Source organism: Alternaria atra (genome assembly GCF_907166805.1).
Source record: "Alternaria atra isolate CS162 genome assembly, contig: 35, whole genome shotgun sequence".
In the NCBI taxonomy this organism is placed as follows: domain Eukaryota; kingdom Fungi; phylum Ascomycota; class Dothideomycetes; order Pleosporales; family Pleosporaceae; genus Alternaria; species Alternaria atra.
This window is the reverse complement of record NW_025091334.1, coordinates 759,821-779,618: the sequence shown is the minus strand read 5'-3', so window position 1 is coordinate 779,618 and position 19,798 is coordinate 759,821. Positions and strand designations below refer to the sequence as shown.

At 52.2% G+C, this 19,798-nt stretch overlaps 7 protein-coding genes across 7 annotated transcripts; 2 read left to right on the top strand and 5 right to left on the bottom strand.

Annotated features, from left to right (window-relative positions):
* Positions 1-135: 135 nt before the first annotated feature.
* On the top strand, positions 136-606 carry ALTATR162_LOCUS11165 (uncharacterized protein; the record flags this gene model as incomplete). The annotated part of the gene is made up of 2 exons (XM_043318807.1): positions 136-165; positions 214-606. The coding sequence occupies 2 exons, from the start codon at positions 136-138 to the stop codon at positions 604-606; spliced, it is 423 nt and encodes a 140-aa protein (XP_043174742.1).
* Positions 607-879: 273 nt separating this feature from the next.
* ALTATR162_LOCUS11164 (uncharacterized protein) lies at positions 880-1,623 on the bottom strand (the record flags this gene model as incomplete). The annotated part of the gene is made up of 5 exons (XM_043318806.1): positions 880-1,040; positions 1,089-1,175; positions 1,228-1,307; positions 1,358-1,468; positions 1,553-1,623. 5 exons carry the CDS (start codon positions 1,621-1,623, stop codon positions 880-882), a joined length of 510 nt encoding a protein of 169 aa, XP_043174741.1.
* Positions 1,624-2,225: 602 nt separating this feature from the next.
* On the top strand, positions 2,226-4,011 carry ALTATR162_LOCUS11163 (uncharacterized protein; the record flags this gene model as incomplete). The annotated part of the gene is made up of 2 exons (XM_043318805.1): positions 2,226-3,826; positions 3,885-4,011. 2 exons carry the CDS (start codon positions 2,226-2,228, stop codon positions 4,009-4,011), a joined length of 1,728 nt encoding a protein of 575 aa, XP_043174740.1.
* Positions 4,012-5,361: 1,350 nt separating this feature from the next.
* On the bottom strand, positions 5,362-11,688 carry ALTATR162_LOCUS11162 (uncharacterized protein; the record flags this gene model as incomplete). Its single annotated transcript, XM_043318804.1, has 10 exons — positions 5,362-5,484; positions 5,547-5,742; positions 5,795-6,355; positions 6,405-6,745; positions 6,930-7,023; positions 7,209-9,101; positions 9,152-9,268; positions 10,267-10,489; positions 10,640-11,545; positions 11,613-11,688. The coding sequence occupies 10 exons, from the start codon at positions 11,686-11,688 to the stop codon at positions 5,362-5,364; spliced, it is 4,530 nt and encodes a 1,509-aa protein (XP_043174739.1).
* A 528-nt stretch (positions 11,689-12,216) lies between these two features.
* ALTATR162_LOCUS11161 (uncharacterized protein) lies at positions 12,217-13,122 on the bottom strand (the record flags this gene model as incomplete). The annotated part of the gene is made up of 1 exon (XM_043318803.1): positions 12,217-13,122. The coding sequence occupies one exon, from the start codon at positions 13,120-13,122 to the stop codon at positions 12,217-12,219; it is 906 nt and encodes a 301-aa protein (XP_043174738.1).
* Positions 13,123-13,667: 545 nt separating this feature from the next.
* ALTATR162_LOCUS11160 (uncharacterized protein) lies at positions 13,668-18,523 on the bottom strand (the record flags this gene model as incomplete). The annotated part of the gene is made up of 5 exons (XM_043318802.1): positions 13,668-14,012; positions 14,064-16,253; positions 17,402-17,895; positions 17,954-18,200; positions 18,260-18,523. The coding sequence occupies 5 exons, from the start codon at positions 18,521-18,523 to the stop codon at positions 13,668-13,670; spliced, it is 3,540 nt and encodes a 1,179-aa protein (XP_043174737.1).
* Positions 18,524-19,005: 482 nt separating this feature from the next.
* ALTATR162_LOCUS11159 (uncharacterized protein) lies at positions 19,006-19,680 on the bottom strand (the record flags this gene model as incomplete). The annotated part of the gene is made up of 6 exons (XM_043318801.1): positions 19,006-19,013; positions 19,066-19,104; positions 19,155-19,203; positions 19,255-19,335; positions 19,388-19,405; positions 19,456-19,680. The coding sequence occupies 6 exons, from the start codon at positions 19,678-19,680 to the stop codon at positions 19,006-19,008; spliced, it is 420 nt and encodes a 139-aa protein (XP_043174736.1).
* Between the last annotated feature and the right edge of the window lie 118 nt (positions 19,681-19,798).

The window sequence follows — 19,798 nt, the reverse complement described above, 5'->3', positions numbered from 1 at the left end:
AGGGTCGCAAAAAAGTTCGTAAAGTCGGAGTTTGGGTGAGAGATTTCCCCGCGTCTCCGCTCCACAGCACGGCCGCGGGCATCCCACTATGCGACCTACTACATGGCGCGCATAATATAGAACACAACTTTCACTATGGGGCGAGATCACCTAAGCAACGACGAGGTACAAACCATGAGTTGGTGACAGCCCATCATGTACTGACCTTGACAGTTCTTCACTCGACTCGCCAATCTCTTCGAGTACACGCGCACCAAAGGCCACGGCAGCGTCTACCTAGTACAGAAGCGCATGACATTCGACACTTCTGCCATACCACCTCCAGCCAGCAAAGTCGCCGACGATCCCTTATGGGACACACATCCTGAGGAGCCATTACCTGTCTTGATTCGCGCACACAACAACAAGAGCAGCAAGAAAGCGGGTACCGACAGAGAAGATATCCCTAAGATAGAGCTGAGCACCGTGGTCAAGCCAGATGAGTTGGATGGATTCTATGCACGGTATGCCGAGGCTTGCAAGGTTGGCATGAGCGGACTGAAGAAGCGAGATAAGAAGAAGGCGAAGAAGACCAAGAAGAAGAAGAAGGGCGAGACCAAAGTATGAGGACTTTCGGGCATTACGATACCATTACACGCGCAAGAAGCACTTCGGTGTCATGAATACATCGATTGATCAGTCTTGAGGACTCGGGCAGTATCACGAGTATACCACTGGAGGAGGCTGCTGAAACAAGTCACAATAATGGCTTATTTGAGGAGGTTCAGCAGAACATGGTTCTCCGAGCGCTAGAGACCCGAATGGAGTGAGGCGCACCAGAAGACACTACCAAATCATATCTATACTTCACTATCTGCACGTTTGCCCTTGCAGTTTCTCTTACGTTTGTTTGAACATCTTTGTACTCAAAGGAAGCGGTTGTCCCATCCACGTCGCTCTTTGGGTGTGATCTCTCAACTCATCGTCAGTATTAGGATGAATGAGAGCCGATAATGGCCCCCTGTTGATCACGAGCCACGGAATGAAAGCTCCGAATTGTTCTGCCAATCGTCAGTATAGGTTCGGATATGGACAGTCGTCACATGTACCGGGTGTAAATATGTTGACCTCAAACATGGCAACAGGATGAGGACCAAGAGGTCGATCCCATACTCGGTAGATGCGTAGCTCAGGGACTCATGTTCTGTTAGCATATGTGCAAGTCAAGTATATGAACATTGTGCTCACATTCGCGCCGTATCCGTTCCCACAGCTCGTTGGCGAACTTGACCTCTTCTTGGTCGGTTTGGAGGAAGTAAACGTGAACGCTGGATGTTGTCAGACATGGCAGCAATTAACTTTCCATGTCACCACCTACTCGAAGCCTCCACGGATGCCGTTGTCTATTGGAGCTACGAAAGACTTGTACGACTCGCTCTTCTTCTCGGCTGGTGGGTTTATATACGACTTCCCGTCCGTGGCCTTTTCGCTTCAAGGTATTAGCACTGATCTCAATCAGAAAAACCATGGTGATCGCCAGGTGACACAGAAAGAATGCCGAGGAAAAACGTACTTTGGTAGTGGCTCGAGGCCTTCATAGCCCTTCAGAGGGGACTCATACTTGTAGAGATTGGGATCCGCCATTGTTTGGTCAAGTATTATACAAAGATAGAAAATTCGGTTTTCTCGGTGTGACCAAGTAACTACTATATACGATATAACGATGAACAGTATCCATCAGAGGTTACCCCGTTTGTCAGCGCGGAATTAGAGCGGCCTCGGTTTGCAATACCCAATGCATTTATTTCGTGTTCAGATGTACTCATATATCCAGAATTTTCTTCACTACATGTGTGAAGCCTAGGTCTTGTGAATCATAGCATCAATTTAAGACGGTCACGTACGATGTGTGCGATGTAAGCCTTTGTGGAAGCATTAGGTTCCAGCTGGGCACGGGTAACGATTAGGTATTCTTCTCACGACGAATAAATAGGCAGGGTTAGTATTTCGAACTTTATATAAGTCGCATTGATATGACTCTTCACCGACAGATAAGGACGCGGCGTTAAAAGTGTGTGTCTTATCGATACATGGAGCGCTTCACATAGGCGCGCACGGAGCATTGTTGGAGGGAGGGGTTGTCTCGACTCAAGCCCCGCGGCCTATCTTGAGTCACCCCGCGGCTCAAAACATTTCAGAGCACAACGACCCATTGAACACAACTCGAGACTCCAAATACCGCAACCATGGCCGAAGCCACCTACTATATCGACGAAGATGTCGGTCACGACATCCCAGAACAGACTGGCGACGAATCACTGCCCTACAAATCACTCGGATACGCTGTCCTCACCCGCGGCGAGACGGCAAAGTTCCTTACCCGCAAGAGTGTCACTGGCGAGGTCGCAGAAGGCGCCGACGCGACATCGAGGTTAGAATGGAAAGAAGTTGCCAAGTCGGCCATGAAGAAGGCAGTCAACTACGCGAAGACACAGAAGAAGAAGCAGGAGAAGGACCAACAACTACTTGCACAGCGCATGAAGGAGGAGCATGACCGCAACAAGGTATTGGATGAAGCCAAGAAGATTGTCTTGGAAGAGGACAAGAGCTTGCCGCAGCCCATCAGGATCAAGCTCGACGACACCGACTCGAAGAAGATTACACTGGGAGATGGCAAGGACACAAAGGGCACACGAGTACGCGTTTTCGGTCGCGTACATCGTGAGCGAAGACAAAAGGATGTCATGTTCGTCACATTAAGAGATGGCTACGGCCAAATGCAGCTCATCTTCACCGGCAAGCTGGCAAAGACGTACGACGCCCTTACTTTGACCCGCGAGACTAGCATGGAGGTTTTCGGAGAGCTGAGAAAGATCCCCGAGGGCGCACACGCACCCAACAACCGCGAACTGCACGTCGATTACTACAAGATCCACGATGGATGGAAGGCTGCGGGTGGCGACGACGCCATCACCAACAGGGTATCAAAGGACACTGAGCACGCGACACTATTGGATCTGCGACACCTCACTATGCGCGGAGAGACAGCGTCCAAGGTCTTGATCGTTCGTGATGCTGTCGAGTTTGCATTCAACCAGGTCTACAAGGAGCTCCGATTACGCAAGGTCAGCCCGCCAGCGCTCGTCCAAACTCAGGTCGAGGGTGGTTCTACGCTCTTCAAATTCGGCTACTACAACGAGGAGGCCTACCTTACCCAGTCGTCTCAGCTCTACCTTGAGACCTGTCTTCCATCCATGGGTGACGTCTACTGTATCGAAAAGTCTTTCCGTGCAGAGAAGTCACTGACACGTCGCCATCTGGCTGAGTACACGCACGTCGAAGCCGAGCTCGACTACATCAACTTTGACGATCTACTGAACCACCTGGAGGAAGTCATGTGCCGTGTCCTGGAAACTACCATGGCTGACCCTGTCATCAAGCAATACATCATGGATCTCAACCCCGAGTTCCAGGTACCAGAGCGACCTTTCAAGCGCATGAAGTACCAGGACGCCATAGACTGGCTCGTTGAGCACGGGATCCCCAACGAAGATGGCGAGCCGCACAAATTCGGTGACGATATCGCCGAGGCTGCTGAGCGTCGCATGACAGATATCATCAACAAGCCCATTTTCCTCACTCATTTCCCTGCCGAGATCAAGGCCTTCTACATGCTGAAAGACAAGGACGACGCAAGGGTGACTGAGAGTGTAGACTGCTTGATGCCCGGTGTTGGTGAAATTGTTGGAGGTAGCATGAGGATGGACAACTATGATGAGTTGATGGCTGCGTATGGAAGGGAAGGCATCGATCCTGCGGCGTACTACTGGTACACTGACCAGAGGAAGTAAGTGACCCATCGCCCATTTTTAAACCAATCGAAGACTTGCTAACACAATTCCTAGGTACGGTTCTTCTCCTCACGGTGGTTACGGTCTTGGTCTCGAGCGCTTCCTCGCTTGGCTCTGCAAGCAGCACACCGTCCGCGACTGCTGCCTGTACCCCCGCTACTTCGGCCGCTGCAAGCCTTGAGCGAAAGCCTCATGCTTCCTGTCCTTACATGTCTTTCTTCCCAGCTCTTGCTGCGAATCGAGATGAGATATGTGTTGATTCGCCGGATGCGAGTACGCAATTGTCGGGCTGTTGCTTTGCCAGCAAACGTGACGCTATCGTCGCGCTAGGCTGAGACGATAGGACGAATCATAGATGAATTCATACCCAGTCAACATGTTCAATCCGCCCTGTTTCTATTTTCCCTTTCTGGCCAAGTGTCACACCGCCTTGTTAACGTGCGAAGAAATTTGTTCTTTCTACGATGTACTTGGCAAAACCTACCGTGAAGGAAGTTGCAGTGTTTTGTGTTGCCAAGTTTAGGCAATACGAGATAGTGTATGCCTCTGTTAAAATGTGTTTGTTACAACTCACCGAAAACGATCTACTCCGTATCCATGAAGCGGGGTCGACTATGGATTGGTTATAAGCGTCTCACTGGCTTACTTGTCGTGGAACGTGTGCAATGTGTCTGACATGGCCAACCTTGTGAAACCCAGTCAGCCAACAAACTGTCCTGGTCGACTCTCATGTAGCTAAGCCATGGTTTCACTTCTCACACGAGGCTCGTATGGGTCATACAGAATCAGAGACACGGCATTCTTCTTGCTCGTCGCCTATGTAAAACTACATGTTTTCCTAAGATGTGCATCATAAAATCCTCCCAGGAGAGCAACGAGTCGATATGCAAGCTGCCTGAAACCAGCATCCCAAACTAGGACGAAAGCTTGCACTTGTCTCACGCCCATCTCGCTCAATAGAGCTCCCCAAAAACGCCATGGAGATGGAGAAAGCTCCTCACCAAAAGTTAGCAATGTACAAAAGGTACCCGATTCAAACTCCTCGCTATGCAGTTGTGGTACAGCGAAAGAAATTCCCTGTCCAAAGGCGCAGGGGGATGCAATCGATACATGTTTGTACCGTAAAACGTATGGGGGGAAAACGAGCGTGGAATATACGCATCGTATGCACGAGAGGCCACCGGAACAAGGACGTGGAAGGGAAAGAGGCTTTTTTTCAAAAGAGACAAAAATCGTTGACGTGTCGAGCAAGGACCGTGCCGCGCGTCCGTTAGCGAACAAGTGTCATGTTCGAGTACGGAGGTTAGACGGGTCGGCTGAGCTGAGCTGAGCGTTCCAACGCTTCGCCACAGCCTGCCATGGGACTATGCACTATCTTGACGAGGATGCCTTGGGGTAGTCTGGCGGAGTTAAGTTTTTGGATTGAGGGAAGGTAGTGGGTGTGGGGGGCCAGATGCATCCATGTTGTGTGGTGGCGTCACGACAACCAGGCTAAATGTTTAGGTTAAGATCCGGTGTACTTGAGTAGCAATCAGGCTCCAAGTCGACGCTGAATGAGCTGCTGCAACATCTCCAACTGCGCGCGCTCATCTGCTGATGGCGGCGGCGGATCTGCGTTGGACATGGCGGAGGAGACAGCTGGGGGAGCTTCGGACTGTTTCACGTGAATTAGCGCCGATGATCAAAACAAGGCCGGTGGGCCACAGGAAGTCTTACCGTGAGACCGAGGATGAGCGCATGGACTTTGCCCTCACCCAGGTTCGTCTCTGGCGTCTTGTTTGCCAACTGTGCCAGAGCCAGGGCTGCTTGCTGCTGTGGAAATGGATACGCGATGAAATTTTGTATAGATGCTCTGCGCCGTATTGCAGCCTCTGCGGACTGTTGGGCTTCGGCTTTTTTCACTACACGTCCACTGCGATGCGTTAGTGACTGGTGTGATGGCTTGCTGATGTGACTGAATATACCTCTTGACCTTGCTGACGAAGTCAAGGATAAGTCCCTTCTCCGGAACACGGAAGATCTTGGAGTTGACATCCTTGGGATCATTGTCGCCGAACACATAATTGCCTTCGCCATCAGTGTCATCGTCAGGATCGTTAGTGATGTCAATCAAACCGTTGTTGCGCATGCCGCGTGAAAACGTTGGCTCAACGTATTCGGGTTGCTTGCGCACTCGAACTCTGCGTGGCACCCGCGTTACTGTGCCGGTATCGGCCATCTCAGAATCCTCATCTTTGGCACTCAGATCATTCTGCAGCAGTAGACCGTTGCGAAGATCATGTTCGATATGTCGAGGACATCTCCAAGCATCCCGCTGAGATGCCTCAAGGCTGATGTGTGGCGGGTTAGCGAGAGGCGGGTCTACGCAGTCCAAGTGCCAGTACGCGTGACAAAAGTCACACTTCAGCATTTGGCGCTTGTGGCCACTCGACACTCCGCACTGCGTGCATAGGATGACTTTGTGATCAGCATCGATGAGCTTGGTGTATTCGGGCCTCTGGTAGCCATAGCCACTGTTTTTCGCCCTATTATGATGTTAGTGCCAAATCACGCGACGAGACGCGTCACACTTACAGCGGGAACTTCTTGACCTCCTCAAAGTACGAACCGTCAGGGCGTGCAGAAACGCCCTCGAAGTTATTTTGGATATCTGAAGGCAGAGCAAACGCGCGAGGGTTGGTGCGCTCAAGCTTGTTGAAGAGAGGCCCCAGGCTAGGATACGAGTCTGCAGCATCGTCAGGTGCAGCGAACTTTGCGTTGCACTCATAGCAGTAGAATGCTCCATCTGGAACCTGAGTTCGCGGCGGATCGCAGCAGAGGAGATGGAAAACGCGTGGACAATTTTCGCAGCATACAAACTCGCCTGCGCCTCTACATGCAGAGCAAAAATCGTCGCTCTCTGATTGTGGCGAGTTCTGACATTCCGTTAGAGGTGAAGAAAGGACAGAAAGTGGAGGAGAATATGGAAAGTTGAGTGGCGTGATGTTTGTAGTGAGCAACATTGATGTTGGGGATGAAAAAGAGAAAATGTTGTTGATGGGTTGTGTGGTGGAAGAGGAATGGTGTGGTTGGATGCTTCGGAATTCCAGTGGCACTTACCGGGTCGTTGCCATCAGGCCCCAGCTGTCTCGAACCGCCACCACCAGTAAAGGCTACACCAGCAATAGGTCCTGCATCTCGGTTTTTGACCGGCCTATACGTGTAACGTTAGTCTTGTAATGGTTTGATGATGTGCACGGGAATGAACGATGCAAACACGTCCAAACACGTAGAGCTTGCTAAGTCGACGCTTACAGCCCTGTACTAGAACGGGTACATGCATCGACCAACGCTGAAGAAATGACTAGGATGCTGAGAGAACGAACTGGGGATACTTACGATCGCTTCGTTCTGGCGCCTTGCCCGTTAGTGAGCTTGACCCGCTTAGGTGCCGGTCCCACTGCTGGTGTTGAAGGGCGCGACGACGCAGCCGGTTCGAACTGAGGTGAGGAGAACCGTGACGGATCCTCTCGCAGACGCTTGGTGCCGTGGTTCGGAACTCGTCCAGCGCGTCGAGGTTGATCAGAATCAACAGGTGGCCCGACCGCAATTTGAGACTCGGTCAAAGACTCAGTCTCAAGAATCTCGTCATCAAAGCGGACATCAGAGACGGTGGGAGGGAATTGCTCAAGTTTGCGGATAGGCTGCTCGTCCACCATAGCTTTTCGCATCTCATAAAGTCTATCATCTTCCGCTTGCTGTTCCGCAGTAGGTGGTTGTAGCTTGTGAGCATGCTTCCCGAATAGTTTCCCAGCATTGCCCTTCATCTTTTTAGCAGCACGTGCATGCGCAGGATTCTTTCCCTTCTTCGGTGCGACGACTGGCGCAGGTGTAGCAGGTTTTCCATTGACCTGCACAGGTTCTGGAGGGCCTTTCTGGACGATCTCTTCATTGACATCTGATAGCTCAGAATCGCTCGCACCGGTGTCCGGCGTCCTTGCTGCTGGAGTGGGTGCTGTAGTAGACAGCCCTCCATCTACTTCCATCGCAGAATCCGGTGCCAATGTTCCATTGGTAGCGGTTCGTTTTCGGGGGGACTTGGACGGCATTCTCGGTGTTGACTCAGCTGAGGTATCAGCAGTCGCTGGAAGAGCTGGTGCGGTACTGAATGGGTGAGGTGGTACTTGACCTGAATTTCGATCAAGAGCTGATTGCAGTGCTTTGTGAGAAAAGTTTGTAGCAGAACTAGTAGAGTTCATGAACTGTCTGTCCTGGTAATCATTGACAGCCGAGACAGAGTCATCAGGAACAATCTCACTGCTGGCCCTTGGGGACGGCTGCTGACTGAAGAATGAGGCTCCGTGATTCACCACGGTTTGTTGGTCATAGCGCCTGTCTTTGCTCAAGCCCAGCCTCATCTTTTCCTCCTGCTTGAACTGCTTGATAAATTTACGAAATCGGTAGAGCTGCTCATTGGTGCTCTTTCTATGAATCACTGATTCAATCGCATCTGCCAAATCGGAGTCTATTTTGCTTTGCTCGTAGGCGCGCCGCAAAGCGATGCCCACGTAGCGCTTGCCCGTATTGCTGTTGGCTTTGGAAATGGCATCATTAACAGCAATCTGTATACGCTGAGTCGCAGCCTCGACTGGCTCCGACATGGAAACAGCTTGTACTGCCGGACTTGTCGAAACAGAGGCGCTCTTGGTGTGGCTGTTTTTAACGGGCGTCTTCCCATTGACAGGTGTCTTGCTCTGCACTGGGGTTTTGCCCCTGATGGGAGTTTTCGACACCTTCACCTTCTTCTTCGCTTTCGTCTTGGGCTCGTAGTCGTCGTCCTCGTCGTCCTCTAGGATAGGAAATCCGACCGGCATCTCGTCTTCCTCTTGCCGCTCTGAGTCGTCCGGCTCGAGCTCAGGAGCTGGAGTGACCTCTGGCGTAGACCCAACCTCGTCACCACCAAAAATCGCGCTCTTCCCCAGTAACGAATGTCGAGCAGTCGGTGGTCCATCGAGAGCGCGCGCGCGCTGTTTGTCTTTCGCCTTTGGAGGTACACCAAGGGGGGCCATGTTCTCCAAGACGCCGTGCCGCGCAAAACCGTGCTCTTCGAATGACGGGGCGAGAGTTTGCGGTTGGGGTTCAGTCCACTCGGTGATTGAACGTTGCTTCTTCTCGTTGGTGGGCTCGCTTGGGGTGCCGGTAGGTGAGGCGTAAGGTGTGGTGCTGGACCTTTGTTGCAATCGAAAGTCGCGCGACTCCCGGAGAGACTTGCGGAGGGCCGGCATGGCGAAACTATAATTTGGTCAGCGCGTTGTAATAAATATGGACATGGTCAGACTCACTTCACGTGTTGCCCGAGAATTTGATACGCCGCAATGCCGTGCCCGTTGTGGTGGGTCGGTAGTGAAAGAATGAGAGTTGCTGAAGGTTGGTCGAGGGTGCCCTGCGCTTGGACGGGCCTTCTTATTATGTCAGCCCCCTACGCATCCGCAAATATTGCAGTATCTTGTAGAAACCTCGAATTGTATTTACGGATGGACAGAAGCTTCTTCGATTATTCTGTGTGATTCTCAACGTTGACTAAAGGGGTGTATAACAGTGGTGGTACGACTATACAAAAGGGAATCCGCGAGACCAAGTACGCTTTTTCCCTGACGTGCCATTCTCACATTCACCAAGCGCGGCCCGCAGGCATCGTCACGCGATTTCAGAATGTGTACTCCGACAGAGACAGTTGTATCGGCGTAGTACCCAGCTCTACTACAAAATACTTTTAATGGACAAGCAACTCTATGCACCTTCCGCTCAGGGGTAAATTCTGCTCACTATTTTGCGTCACCTCACATTGTGCCTGGTTATTCGGATGAAGGACTGTGGTATAGTACTCCATATTGTCTAATGCAATCAAGAAGTTCTTGGGCATTTACCAGACTTGCTGCCTCTGACGCATACGGGACAGTAGCGTGAGACAGACAGAGAGCTCATTGAAAACACGAACAACTACGTGACATAGCCCACCACATTCCCACTCCTCCAGAGGCAATAGTTTACCACCGAGACTCGTCCCTTGATTTAGCATATGTATATCTCACACTCAAGATCGCTGATGTATCAGGTGACTGGGGCAAGAGACGCGTCGAGATGCACGGTCTCATCTCGCAGATCACAGGAGCAAATTTCGAGTGCGAGTCTGTCATTCACTAGGTGCTGAATCAGTCTTTAATAGACAGAAGTTACGATAGACGGTGTCCGGAAAACTGATCTTTTTTTTTTGTGGAATGCTATCGCTTCTACATAATCATATGCGTGGCCATAGTACAAAACACATCAGACCTAGGTCATTTGCCGAATTTGTTCCCGGTCCTGCCGTTCTTACGGTCTCAAAATAGTCCGTGTTATACAGGTTCATAGTCGAATGGCGGATATGGCATTAAGCTTCCTTAGAAACTACATTTACTCTTCATCGTCGCTCTCCTCCTCTTCGGCAGCAGCACCGCCCTCGGCGGCCTTCTTGGCAGGCTTCTTCTTCTTCTTCTTGTTCTTCTTTGTTGAAGTCTTGCCAATGGGCTGTTCCAGGATCTTGAGGATCTCCTCGTCCTCGATCTTCTTGTCAGACTTGTACTTGGAGGTGTCAATGGCAGCAGGTTGAGCTAGGCGCTGCATGCCGTTCTTGTTGATCGCTGCCAAAATGTTAGCTAATGAAACGGCCTGTACGACCTTTTGCCTTCAGCAAATAGGTCGATGATCTGGAAATCAAATAGCGGGCCACATCGGCCAATGTCGGGCATCTCCCGAGCAGGGAGCGAGCAGGGGAAATCCTAGGAACTTACCAACAGTGGTGAACAATCTAGCTACGGGCTGGTTGTCCTTGTCAACGACGACTTCGTACTGGCGAAGTACACCAGTGCGAACGCACTCGACGACACCAACCTTGGCACTCTTCTCGTCCTCAAGCTGTCGCAGACTGAAGGGGAAGGTACCGAACTTCTTTACTACTTCAGATAAAAGGCTTCGCGAGGTAGGGCGCTTAAGCTGGTAGGTGGTAGCCGTACGTCGGTGCAGAGTGGTCCTGTTGCCGTTGTTCTTGACCTTGCCGCTTCCGAGACTGACACCCATCTCAACACCCCACACTTCGCCGACCTCAGGAAGACCCTCGCCCCTGACACCCTCGCCGGGCGCAAGAATGATCTTCTTCTTGGACTCAATCTCGTTGTGGTCGAATTGCCAGATTGTGGTGCTCTCAACGAGGTTGCAGCCGTACGCCTTGACAACCTTCTCAAGCATGTTGGTCATCTGGCTCTGAGTGTAGGGCTTCTTGGACGCAGCCTTCTTTTGCTCCTCCTCGTCGCCGTGGGGAACCAAGCTTGGAGGTACCATCAACCTCAGCAAGAGCTCGTTCGCGTAGTGTGTAGCCAGAATGAGGTCTGCCTCCCGTCCAGTGACTTCCTCGGAGGCGCCAACGATGACGTTGTCGCAAACAATTGCGCAGAAGCCATCGATCTGGGCGCCCAACTGAATCTTGACCACCTCTCCCTCCTTCAGTGTCGTAGCGGCTTCCTCGGTGTCGGACTTGAGTGGTGTGTACGGGGTGATGTAGGCGCTCGGAGAGATGGTCGTGCAGTGTCCAATGCCCTTCAGGACCTTCTTGCCCTTGTAGACCTTGGCAACCTCCTCATCTAGGAGCTTGTCACCGCGCTCACAGAGCTCGACAATGCTGGCATCGGCGGCGATCCATCCTGAAACGATCAGTTCATATGTCTATTCATGCGCGCGAAGTAAGCGAGAGCTTGAAGAGCGTCGTACCGGAGACTTCCTTGAGGACTTTCTGGGAGATTTCGGCGGCGACCTTGTACTTGGTGATAGTATCTGGGTTCGCCATGGTGTAGTCTGTAATGAGGGTTAGCTTCTGCGACTCATTGACGAGACAAAACTGTTCTGAGCTATATCTCTGTCCAAATAGCTTCTCATGTCGACGACATGTACAGGGGATAAGTATTGAGCTTACCGACAGCTGTTGATTCCGCCATCTTGAGTATGGTTGAGTGTGGGAAGATGGTCTGGAGCTAGAATTGGAGTGGTGCGCGAGGTCGTTCCTGTGTTCACAGACCAGCCCCTCAGTGGGGTGCTTTCGAGCTTTCGCTTAACCAAAGCCCAATGACGACGATCGCCTGACAACGTCACACTCGGCCTGCTTTTCTTCCTAAAGTGAATTAATCTCCCTGGATCTTGAAATTAGACTCGTGATCACCTAGGCCACAGTTGCGGATTTCGGTACTTTGCTGCATAATCCGATACAGGTGAAACTGCAGAGCAATTTCACTACAGTCAGGTGGATGTCTCCTAAGCATACGCGTATAATCACACGCTAAGAACAGTCTTGATCAAGACAATAAAGAAAGGTCCAACCTCAGATCTTCAATAACCCATCCACAACGACCGCTCTGTGATCACTCCCATAAACCCCATCCTCAAACCTATTCGGCAACACGCTATACCCCTCAACCACCCAATCACCCTTTCCCCTCGGTCCCACAAAAACAAAGTCAATCAGCGTCTTCGTCTTATCATCAAAATCCGTAAACGTGTTCTGATCTCCATACAACCACTTAGCTTGCTCTTTCGTATCTTGCATAACAGACGAACCATTGTTCAGAATCGTGTATGCCTCGCCCGAAGTCTCAGAGTTAAGATCACCAGCTAGGAAGAAAGGTAACGTAGCGGACGAGCCATTCGCAGTGGGGGAAGCGACATTAGCAACGACCTTCTCGATAATCTTCGCGGATTCACGGCGCGAGATGGCGCCTGCGTTATCGAAGTGCGTAGACATCGCTACCATGGTCTTCTTGCTTTGGTTGTGCTTGAACGTGCCGATTGTGACGATGCGGACGGATCCAGCGTCCCAGCCTTTCTTCCCTACGGCTCCATTTTCATTTAGCCAGACAGTCTGCCATGCTATGAGTCCCCAGACGGCCTTGCGGTAGATGATGGGACTGTATTCTCCTTTTGTTTTGCCGTCGTCTCGACCTACGCCAATGTAGGCCCATTCGTCGCCCAGGCCGGCCATGATGTCAACTATCTGCTCATTGAGTACTTCTTGGAGGCAGATGAAAGCTTCTGGGTTGTGTAGGGTATTGTAGTGCAGCTCATTGAGAATCAGTTGCTTGCGTGTCGGCCAGGGTTTCTCGCCTGAGGCTGGTGGGTTGGCGGCATAGCGAATATTGTGGGTTAGGATTCGGATTGGAAGAGTGGCAGCGTGAGCTTTCATGACGAGAGTGAGGAGAGTGGTGATAAGAAAAGTCGCTCTGAGCATCATGACGGCGGGCTACGTATAGCCGGAACCGAACACGTGATGGAATGATTGCTCCAAGCGGGGACGACGTTTTCTCTGTCACAATAGCGAAAGAGATCGGGAACTGCGGAATGCGCAGAGTTTTGCGATATCGAAGGGAACACAACTGCACAACTTGGTGACATGAACAACTGTGATTGACGCCTACCTACATCGCTGCGTCGGAGACTACCAACCCTACTTATACTTTACAAACGACACCACCAACTAAGAGAAGTAGGAAGGTGCTGATAGTAGTCTCGGACAAAGATCAAAATTTGCAATTGTGCCCACACTTCCAAGTGATAATCCAACATGGGGCTACTGATTTCAGAAGTTGTAGCTGGCAAATGAGAACGCCGATGCACCAGCACGTTGTCTGTATGCGCAACTCCACATGCTCCCAACTGATCCGCTGTTTTTACACGGGACTTTATACCCTGAAATGCGCTTGCATATATCAAAAAGAACTCGCTATGCTTCTGAATATCATTTCCCGTTCGCGCAGCTAGATGATCGGAATGCTAAGCCTACAAAGGCTGACCAGTCCGTTTGCGCACGTTCTCCATGTGTACGCGATTCTTCAGATGTAGTTCGAAATTACTGACCGTCTGCTCGGGTCCAGCGTTGTAAAGTTTCCCTGGGCAGTCTATGCATCGGATTCGCGGTAAGAAATATGCTTTGTGATTCGCCGGCAGGGGAGCGTTTGGAGACAACGTATCCAGCTTGACTTGTCTGGACACGAATTCGCCAGTCTTCGGATCCTCATGGCGCTCATTCATGACAGCGTAGCGCATAGTAGATTCGAAGAGCTCGCCGGGGTTCCGATCACGTAAATCTTGAAGAGCTTGTTGAAGCCACGGAGGAGTGGGAGGCTAATGCGGGTCAGCTAGAAATCTATATATATATGCTAGGGGAGATCTTACGTGTTGTGAAGCGGCAGGCGCTGGCCAAGGTGCCTCCAATGAGCCGTCCGGCCTGTACTGCCATTGTTTATTCTGTGTTGATGGTGTGGGTGTGGGTGGCGGTTTCGGCGAAGCTTCAACAGATGTTGGTACGGTCGGGGTGGAGCGAGGAGGCATGGCCGGTGATGGTGGAGGTGGCATTGAATTTGCGGTAGGCGTGCTTCGTGCTGGTGGTTGCGAGGGTGCCATCATGGGAGTCGAAGCGGGCTTTGCGAAAGCTCTTGGGTTCCTCTGCCACTCCCTGAACTTTGCGGGCGAGATACGGAGTTTGACTATGAGTGATGTAGGTTCAGAAACGCTTTCTTCACGCGCCTCGTATCGTAGGGATCTGGACGCCCGTGGCTCGTGGTGAGTTTGGATATTAGACACTTCGGGAGTTGCTGATCTCCCAATAGCGGACCGCATTGCTGCTTGAGCCGCAGTAGCAGCTCCACGCATGCCACGGGTTCGAGCAGTACCTCCAGTCATCTGTGCAGGCGCCGGAGACTCCATTACCGAGTCGTCACTATCTGAATCATCTGAACTGCCCTCAGCGCCACGGCGGCGGCCCTCCCTGACCTTGCGCGTGGCCTTGAAGAGTTGACTGTCCTCAATGGTCTCTGCAGCACCAGGCAGGACTGACGAAACTACCAAGGTGCGCACGGTTCGTTGGCGATCCTTGAGGTCTGGCAGGGCAGGGCCACCGCGTCTGTTGACGGATCGTTTTTGGCGCCGCTGTTCGCGCATGATAGATAATTCGGCTCGTTCCAGATCAGCGTTGCTTAGTTCGTATAGGTATGGTTGATAGTCCTTTGTAGACTGCATCGGGCGGAATACGGAGGGGAGTGGAGAGGCTAAGAAGTTGTCTTGTATGTCTGTATCTTCGACTGGCCGCCCGTCGAAGGGATGTCCTGTGATATATAGACTCTTCGTGAACATCTGGCACTGCTCTCTTATGGAATGGGCAATGGCGGTGGTGAACTCTCCGGATAGTGATAAATCAGCGGCCATCTGTCTTGCAAACTCCTCGGGCGCATTCAGAGGATTGTTGATCTCCCACTCGAACTGGTCCACAAGCGTGTGCTGGCCGATGGTGATGTTCAGCTTGATTAATATTCGCATCTCGTCATTCTTGTATGCCGAGTATGGCTGGTTAGGGTCTAGTGGTTCGTCGTCGAAGAAAGCGTGAGGATAGTAGTCCTGTACCTGCTCGTGGATCTCGCGATCGATTTGTTGCATTACATTCTGGCGTAGTTCGGGTGGTATTTGGAAGTCTTCGACGAGAGTCTGGGCAAAGAGCACAGGGTTGGTAACGCGGTCATGGAGATTCCAGGTAAAAGTGTCGCGAAGCTTCAGTCTATCCAACTCGATATCCAAACGCACAGGTACAAGTTCCTCGATCTGATCTGCTTGCTGCACCGCCTTTTCTTTCGAGACCTTCAGTTGCGGTGCAAGTCGACGGCCGGCGCGCTTGGCATGTTCAGGGTATAGAAGTTTCGTTTGTGGCAAGGCTCGCGGGTCTCTGGGATCGGCTGGTATGTCGGTCACGCCGTTGCCATAGCCGGCGTACCCATATCCAAAGATGGCGCCGGGATTTTGTCGCCGGACAGGATATACTTCGTCGCGGTAGAAATGGCGCAGATCGTTCAGTTCGCCATAGACCTTCTCGGAATGTTTGTTGCGCTCGTACTTGTTTACACTATCGAGGAGGTCGCGCGCAATGTATCGATCGAGGAGATGGGTCTGCGAGGCCGTGGGTTTCGCGCCGTCTTCGTGGGACGGCGTGTGTGAAGACTTGCGGGTTCCCGAACGCGATCGCTTTCTGCTAGGCGACGCGCCGTTGATGGCTTCGGGTTGCGCTGGCGATGCCATGTCGTCTTGCGCGCCGGGGAGGTTCAGACCGGATGCAGCCATGACCGCCTTGGCTTTCTGCTTTCCGTCTCGAATCGCGTTGTTCTCGTTGGACGCGATGTCGGGTCCATTGAGGGTGGTTGGGGCGTTTGCGGGTTGGACAGCACCTTCACTGCTGTTGCCGTTTGTGGACGCGCCGTGGGTCGGATCGAGGGCTTGGGAGTCGGCTAGGGGCGGAGAGGGCATCGCGTAGTGAAATCTAATGCGCGCGGCAGGAGCGACCTGCGTGTTGCTGCCCTTGTTAGAGCCGAGGCATGGAGGCTGGAAGGAGTGATGGAGGCTCGTGTGGGTCAATGGGCGTCCCATGCGGTCGCGCCTGGCAGAAGAAGGGGGCGGGTGCGCGATGCGATGGCGACAGCAACAACAACACCGCCATCTCAAGAAAGCGCATCCATCGCGCCGCTATCACGAGAATAAATAGTAGCAATAGAAAAAACACATACCTTTGGGAGCATGCAATTTGCGCGTCGTCACAGGTCACAGGGCTGGGCTGGGCCTCTGTTTGGCTGTCCAGGGAAAGAAGTGCCGATCGGGTAGTCAAGCGCGCAGCAGCCCGTCTGTAAGCCTTTCACAGGCGAGAGTATTGGCAGGAAACCTAAATCGGCGAAACACCTACTGCGATACCTTGGGCGGGGTCGCGGCCGTGGATAAGCTCGGAACTTGGAATGATGTGTTGTGTGTCAGGCAGAGGCATTGATGGATTTGCGCCAAAGCACCACTTCTGCCGCTTGCAAGCGCCGAGCCAGCCAGAGCCCATAACCAACACTGAAGCTGGTCGGCACGCTCCAACGCAGCCACAGCCTCTGCTAGGCGTGGTTTCTTTCACCAGGGCAGAGGCCATGTTCCTTCTACCGACTGTTCCACATAATTACACTCGCACTCCATCGTCTCCACGCACTCATCACGTGTAACGCCATGACGAATGCTAGCGCATCCCTAGATAGGCAAGCTTCGAGCCAAAGCCACCGTGTAATGCACTTCGTTCGTTCTTGAATAAAGGTTGTATTTTATGGAAAGAACCGCCTAGCTGAAAAGAAGAAGAAGCGTCTGGGGGTACACCTCGTCATCGCATTCCGACGCCCTCGCATCCGAATCCGTCCTAGTTGCATCGATGCTAGAAACTGACGATACCCGACATTTTCCAGTCCCGGTCCGGGCACACCGCCGCTTTCAAGTTCACCGGCTATATGTGTCTGGTTTGCTGGCGGTAGATACTCCAATAGCCCAGGTTCGCTGTTGCTAAGGCCTGCGCCTCCTTGCAGCTCAGTATATAACTACTCTTGACACGTACTCCCCGCTCAAAGCAGTGAGTCAAGTCGAGTGAACACACTCAAGCACGCAGCAACAACCTGTGGTACAATCATTAGCGCTCTGTCGACATTTTAGAAAGAAAAACGTAATAAACTTACCTCAAGCTGCAGCTCCTTATCCTTGGAGCCGTTGACTTCGTCCGTGATGAGCTGACCCAAGTTTGCGCCTACACCCTGCGAGCCTCCCTGTCTCTTTGCAAATGGCCACTGTGAGTATTCTGCCAGCAACTCGTCCACTTGAGCGAAAGCCCGTTCTCGCGCTTCGTGACCCAAAGTTGTCAAGGCGTTCTCTAGGACATTGGCGGCATAAGCGGCGCAGACCATGGTAATTGTTCGGAGCACCCGGAACTCCAATTCTTCTGGGAGAAATTGACTGCCGGGGAGGACTACGGTGCGGTTGGTGAGGACGTTCCGGACTCTGCGTCGAATCTCCTCCTTTGCGCCGCCGTCTGCGACGGGATGTGTAGCCATGTCAAACAGCAGGAAGTTCTTCTTTTCAGTGCGGAGGATGCCCTTGTCGACGAGGCCTTTGCATAGTCGTTCGCGTACTTGTTTCAACTGGTAGCCGATCTTCATGAGGTTCCATGTCTCTCCTATATATATATAGTTAGTGACGAGCACCAGCCTTGAAATCGTGCGGCGTCGACGTACCACTCATGAGGTCGATCCAGGAGTTGACGCTCATCTTTTCGCTCGTCTTCATCATCTTCAGGGCCTCGTCTAGCAGAACCTCTCCAGTCAACGTGTCATCAATAACCTCAATGACCCTGTCTGCGAGGGGGAAACGTCGCCGATTCGAGTCCTTCTGCATGCTCACACGGCCTCTAAAGGCCAATTCTATGACAATGCATCCTCGTAGCGCATAGGAAATGTTGTCGTTCCAGAACGACAGGTATCCCTAATTCTCACTCATCAGCCTGCTGCCCCTGGCCCGCCCGCAGCCTGCGGTGTACACACCTGTTTGTCTTTCAGTCCCATGAGAATGATCTCCTCCATGAGCGTCAGCTTGGGCTGTTTGCTCCTCTCTGCATTTTCGCTAATATCCCGGGGATCGAATGCGATCTTGTGGCCGTTCTCGGAGCTTTCGTAGGAGGTTTCGGGGGTGCGGTCGTCGTTGCGCTTGGGTGCTGGCGAGCTGACCCGGCTGCTCTCGTCTTCGCCGTTGCCAGCAGCGCCGCCGCCGCCTCCTCTCCGGCGCGTCAGACCAGAGCTAGAAGCCATCAGGTGTGGTTGTGGAACTGGTGGGGAGTGTATGTTGAAATTATGGGTGATGCTCCTCAACGGGCGCAGGGATGAGGGCGCTTGGGCTGCGCATACGCGGTGTCGGACTATGTGGGACTTTCGGTGAGGGCGATGTAAGAGAGGGTAGTAGAGCACGGCGATGTAACGATAAAGGGGGTACTGTAAGGCGCTTGTGCAAGTTTCGCGTTGGGGGTTGATTCTCATGCCACATCTATCGGCGGACAGGGCTCGGTCTCGGATGTGCCAAGATTAGTTACGCACGCCTCAGCGATCAAGTAGACAGGCGTCCAACACCACAATAACCAGAGCAATGGGAGGTGGATAGCGTCAATTCTATCAGAAGTACACGGTGCCGACCCAGGCGACTGTTTTACAAGGAGGCATATATATAGCGATGCCGGTAGGACCGACTACCAATTCCACATCCATCATCTCTCTCTCAGCGCGGATCTCAATATAATTTAGTGAGCTAGAATACAGTTAGTGTGAAATAACATTGTCATTTTCAAGTTGCGACTCACCATCGGGCTGAGCCAGGATGTAGTCCACTGCTTGCTTGACTGTGATATCATCAGTATGTATAAATTTGACCCTGCACCTCGAAACGTACCGCTGTGGATGGCATCGGCCTCCTTGTCGGGGATCTCAATGCTGAACTCCTACCACTTTGTCAGATTTGCCTTCCGTGTATCGCGTGTGCATCAACTAACCTCCTCGATTGCCATGACTACTTCTACGGTATCCAGACTGTCGAGACCGAGGTCGTTGTGGAAGTGCGATTCAGCGTTCAGCTATAAATTGTAAGTACTTGTTTCCGAGCCCTCGCATACGTGTGGTAGCTACCTTGGAAGCATCGGTGACCTGCTTCTGCGTTAGCCATTGCCTAAAAATCCAGTCGCATAGCCATTTACCTTGTCGAAGTTCTTCAAAAGGTCCATTATCCTGCCAGTGACTTCATCTTTTGACAGACCAGCGCTCGCGGCGTAGCATCGTACGGCCTGGAAGTATACGGAGGGGTTCATTTGCTTTGGCTGGACGAACGAGCTTCGCGCAACGGGGCGAGCCATTGCGGCCTGGCATCGTGGGGCAGCGCGGACGGCGGACCGGGCGGACCTGAGAAGTGCTGTTCGGAACATTGTGACGGGTTGCGAGGGTGTCGTGCGAGGTAGCAAGGTCGGTGGTGGTGGTGATGTTGATGCTCGACTAGAACTTCAGACTAAAGTTACATTACGTTAGTCAGCCGTCAAGAAGCAT